The sequence below is a fragment of the Neophocaena asiaeorientalis genome, unplaced genomic scaffold, assembly GCF_003031525.2.
Source record: "Neophocaena asiaeorientalis asiaeorientalis breed wild unplaced genomic scaffold, Neophocaena_asiaeorientalis_V1.1 scaffold87, whole genome shotgun sequence".
In the NCBI taxonomy this organism is placed as follows: Eukaryota; Metazoa; Chordata; class Mammalia; order Artiodactyla; family Phocoenidae; genus Neophocaena; species Neophocaena asiaeorientalis.
Window position 1 is genome coordinate 3357699 of NW_020175432.1, and position 4670 is coordinate 3362368.

General features: G+C 57.8%; 1 protein-coding gene across 2 annotated transcripts in view; it reads left to right on the forward strand.

The window, feature by feature from the left end:
• The first annotated feature begins 3344 nt into the window (after nt 1-3344).
• SLC25A42 (solute carrier family 25 member 42) overlaps nt 3345-4670 on the forward strand; it is a 26274-nt gene continuing 24948 nt past the window's right edge. Inside the window, exon 1 of one of the 2 annotated variants that reach the window (XM_024767422.1) lies at nt 3345-4060. In XM_024767422.1, coding sequence (XP_024623190.1) covers nt 3738-4060 — 323 coding nt within the window. In that variant the 5' untranslated portion in view covers nt 3345-3737. The remainder of the gene's footprint in view (nt 4061-4670) is intronic. The other variant, XM_024767421.1, reaches the window with a different exon arrangement.

The following is a 4670-nucleotide window of genomic DNA, read 5'->3' on the forward strand; positions in this document are numbered from 1 at the left end:
CTACTTTTCCATTTCTGGGGAAGTCTGAGGTGCCAGCCCTGTAATTCCTGCCTTAGCTCTGCTCTCAACCTGCCTGTGGCTCCCCATTGCCCTCTCCATAAAACCAAACTGTCCTCCAGGCCCTACCCACCTCCCACCCGCATCTTCCCCATGCTCCCATTTAATCACAGTTCCAGTCACTCCAGCCTCCCCACCTCAGGACCTTTGCACATGTACGCTGCATGGAGCATCCTTCCCCAGCCCTCCCCGTGGCCAGTTCCTTCCTGGCACCAGGTTCCAGATCACACATTGCCTTCTCAGAGATCCCCTATTGTTCCCCTGCCCTGGCACACCACCACCACCCCACTCCCCCGGCCAATCACCACTTGTGCTCTGTCCTTGACCTCTGACCCCATCTAAGGTCACCTCACTTGTGGGCTTTTCTCCTTTGTCTGCCCCTCCCCCCCATCCATGAGCTCCATATGGGCAGGCTCCTGGGTCCCCGCTCTGCTCCAGTTTCCCATAAATGTTTCTGAATGTACACCTGAATAAATTAATAGGTACACAGGGTGGTTGGAGGGAAGACCTCTGCCCCTGCAGCCGCAGTCCCCTCCCCTGGGCTTTCAACCAGCCTTCCTACAGCTGCAGGCTTCTTCCAGGAGGGGTGGCTCCTGCTTATCAGTCCTCCCCACCTTGCCTGAGGGCCTCTTCAGTGGGTGTGGGTCAGGGCCTGTTTGGACATCCCTGGGCTGGGTGAGGCCCCGCCTCCAGCTGAAGACCCCACATTTCACTGAGGTCTGCCAGGCCTGTGTTCCAGGCCCTCCTCTGCCACCTCAGGTGAGCCTCTGCCTCCTCACCTGGAAATGAGCTAAGTGTGTCACTGCACAGGGCCACAGCAAGGCCTGGTTCAGGGGGTGCCTGGCACAGAGCACTCGAGTGCTTGCCGTCCTGTCCTTGTTTTTGACACAGAAACATGGGCTTAGGGGGAAACGGCTACAAGGGAGGGGTCAGCACATTCAGTTCTGCCTCTACTGTTGTGTGCTTTTCAAGGAGGGGCCTGACCTCTCTGAGCCTCTGGGAGGCTAAGTGAGTCTGCCTTTGAACCAGTTAGTCTTGACTGTCGTCTCTGTCAAGGTTGTGTCCCTCCAGCCAGGGAAGGGCCCAGCATCCTGGGAAAGGAACACTGTTGCTTTTTCACTGTGAACACATTTGAGAGGCAGGGCCTGTGAACCCCATCTTCCAGATGAGAAACAGACTCGTCGGCATTCAAGGGGCCGATATGGGATGAGAACCTGGCTCGGCCTGCCTCCATGCCCCTCCTCTGTTGCCAGCGTTGCTAACATGACCTTGGGCAAATGGCTCTCTAGCCTCGGTTGATTAAGCCCTGTCACCGTGCCCAGGCCTGGCTCACGGCCGTTGTGTCAGATGATTCCTGGGATTCCTGAGAAGTAGCGGGAACTGGCAGTGCAGAGAGTCAGTGTCCTGCCCAGGGAAAAGCTGGGATCCCCTGGGCACCCTCGCCAGGTACAGCCGAGGTGCCCATGGTGGGGGGTGTCAGTTGCTGATGCCAAGAGGCACTGCCTGCCATTGTTGGGAGGTGGCAGGGAGGTTGGCCAGCACCAGCTTGCTGATGAGTGAACAGAAGCCAGAGCCCAGCCAGCGCCACTGGCACCATCAGGAGAGGCAGCCCAGTGCTGGCCCACTGCCTGACACTTGGCCTCAGTTGGCACTGTCCCTGGGGGTACTGTGAGACCTTCCAGGAGCTTACTGCCTCCCTCACAGGACCTGGCAGGTGGGTGCTGCAGGTGGGGACTCCTCCAGTATAAATATCTCCCTCTTTGGGTGGCAAACCACGCCCATAGTTGGTCTGTGTCTACATTCCATCAAGTGCTATTTAGAGAGGGAAACAGAGGCCCCGAAAAGAACAGTTTATCCAACCAACACTCAGCAAGCACTTGCTGTAGACCAACATGTTTGTGGTTTGCTTCCATTCATTTCGTTAATGCTCCCATCAACCCTGGGAGCTACTTGGAGAAACTGAGGCAGGGAGTTTGAGTCACTTGCTGAAGGTCCTGTGGCCAGCTTAGTCAGGAAGAGCAGGGATTCAAACCCAGCCCCAGGCCCTTCCAGCAAGAAACAGTGGTTGCATGAAGCTCAGTTTTCCCATCTACAAAGTGGGCACCATCACCCCTATCTGGAAGTCAGGTCATGAGATGGTATTTGAGAAGTGCCTGGCTCAGCAAAAACCTAACACCCAGTAGGTGTTCAGCAGTCAGCTCCTCCTCTTCTCCAGAGGGCAGAATGGAGACCAGGGCCTGGAAGTTGCAGGAGAGCCAACCAAGTTGGGAGATATTTGAGAGGAGGCTCAGGTGGGAATATCCTGGGAATATCAGGAGGCAGATGGTAGCCCCAGGCTAGTGACTCCCACTTGTGAGCCCCCCATTGTTTCCTCACAGGGGCCCTTTGAGAAGTTATGGATTATGCACTTAGCAGGGGGCTTGCACAGCCCTGAAATGTGAGCCATTATTAGGGCCTAGCTCAGCCTTGCTCCCTCTCAGGATTCCCTGGTTCTGAACTTGATCTCCACCAACCCCAGCCCACACCTAGAGGAAATAAGAGCCAGTATCTGGGAACATATGTAATCCTCTCTGCCCTAGCACTTGGTGAGTCAGAGAACAGGGTAGGCTTGGGGGAGGTGACAATGACACAGCCTAGCACTGGACAGCAGCTGCCTCCCTATCTGCAAAGAATCCCATGACCCCGCACCTCACAGAAAAGCTGGGGCTCACAGGCCAGATGTGACCTGCAGAGGGTCAAAGGCTTTCACCAGAAGGTCAAGGTGAGGGCTGGAATATAAATTCTCCCAGGGGTGAAGCCCCAGAAAGGAAAGATGAAGGTGTAGGAATCATTGTCCCGTGAGGAAACTGAGGCTCATAAATGCCTTGCTCAAGGTTATGCAGTCAGACAAGTATTCAAACCCTAGTCACTCAGGGCCCCAGTGGCTGTGGTCTGACACTGCCTTACCCCTTTTCCAAAAAGCAGGCTACTTTGGGCCTGCTGAACTGCAGTGTGACAAGGGGCAAGGAACTTGACCTCTCTGTGCTCTGATTTCTGTAAAGTGGGGCCAGTGGTCTCTTTGACCTCACGGGCTTGTGGTTAGGATTCGGTTAATTCACCAAAGGCTTAGCAGGGAGGTGGTTCCGACAGGGAGGTCATTTGATCCCGTGGAGGAGAAAGCTTGAACTCGGAGAAGTCAAACATTTCCAGAAAATCACAAAGTGCGTGAGTAGGATTCCACCTATTTCCACGTCTTCGCACTACCCGGAGCTGCAGCTGAGTGACCTCCAGCGAGTCTCTGCCCTCTCCGTATCATTTGCAGGGGAACAGCGGGTAGTGAGGAGATGAAGAATTATCCACGAGTCCTTCAGCCGTGATGGCCAAGCTCAGGGCCCAAGTTGGAGGTCCTGCTTCTGCGTTGGGTGGCCCGAGGGTCTGACTTCGCCACAGCCTCAGGGGACCCTGCGCGTGACCCCCGAGGCCACCTCCGGCCACCGCGCTCACGGCCAAACTCTGCACCTCGTTTGCTCCAAGTCTTGGCCAGGGCGCACGGCCCCTACGATTGGCCGCCGGCCCTGCCCGTCTTTCGCATCGCAGCCAGTCTCCGTCGCTCTCCGGGCTACGCCCTCCGTTCCTCTTGCGCCAGTAGCGCCAGCTTCTTCGGAGCCCCGCCCTTACTCCGCGGCGATTGGTCACCAGGGATGCCCGTCTTCTTCCAAAGCTCCAATCTTCGCCCGCCTCCAGGCCCTAGCCTCCCAGCACCTCGCGCCCAGCAGGACCACCCTGGGGACCCACTGTGTCTCCCGATAGCCCCGCCTCTTCTCCTCAATGATTGGCTTCAGGAGCTGCCCGTCCGCTTCATGTCTACCAATCTCAGCTGTCTCCAGAGATGGTTGGCCAGCACGCAGCCAATCGGAGTACGGCGTGGACCCCTCCCGCGGCGCGCGCGGAGGGTGCGCGAGGCGGGGCTGTGGCGGCTGGAGGTGGCGGCGGCGGCAGCGGCGGCAGCGACACGTCCCAGTCGGTGAGGGGGACCTCATACACCTGAGACTGTCCGCCTCGCTGACATCCCCCACACCCTTGGGGCCGCGCCCCCAGGCGCCCCGCACAGTTAACTCTGCACCCCTACACGCACCTGACTCTGTGCCCGCACTTATATTCCCCTTCACACACCTGACACCGCGCCCCCGGCTCATGAACACCCACCGACACGTCGCTTGAGACTTCCCCTCGATGACAGCCCCACACTACAGGGCGTCCTCACACACACACACCCGGTCCCCGCGCCACCACACGTGGGCCTGCACCTCCACACCCAGCACCTGAGCCTGTGACCCCAAACTCACCGTCCTCCACTCACATCTGTGCTTGTTCCTATCCTCTCGCTGGCTTTTCTCACAGCCAAGTCTGGGCCCCTCTCACTGCCCCCCACCTTAAGTAATCTGGGTCAGTGCCCTCAGGTACTCCCTCCACACATGCACATGCCTGCCCAGTACCCCTGGCAGCCCCCTCTGACTCGAACACCCCCAGTCTGTGCACCCACCCGTACTCTCTTCCACATTCACCTGTGTTTGTGCCCCCTCCATAATCCAGGTTTTCCAACATTCACCCAAGCCTTGCTATCTCAGGATCAC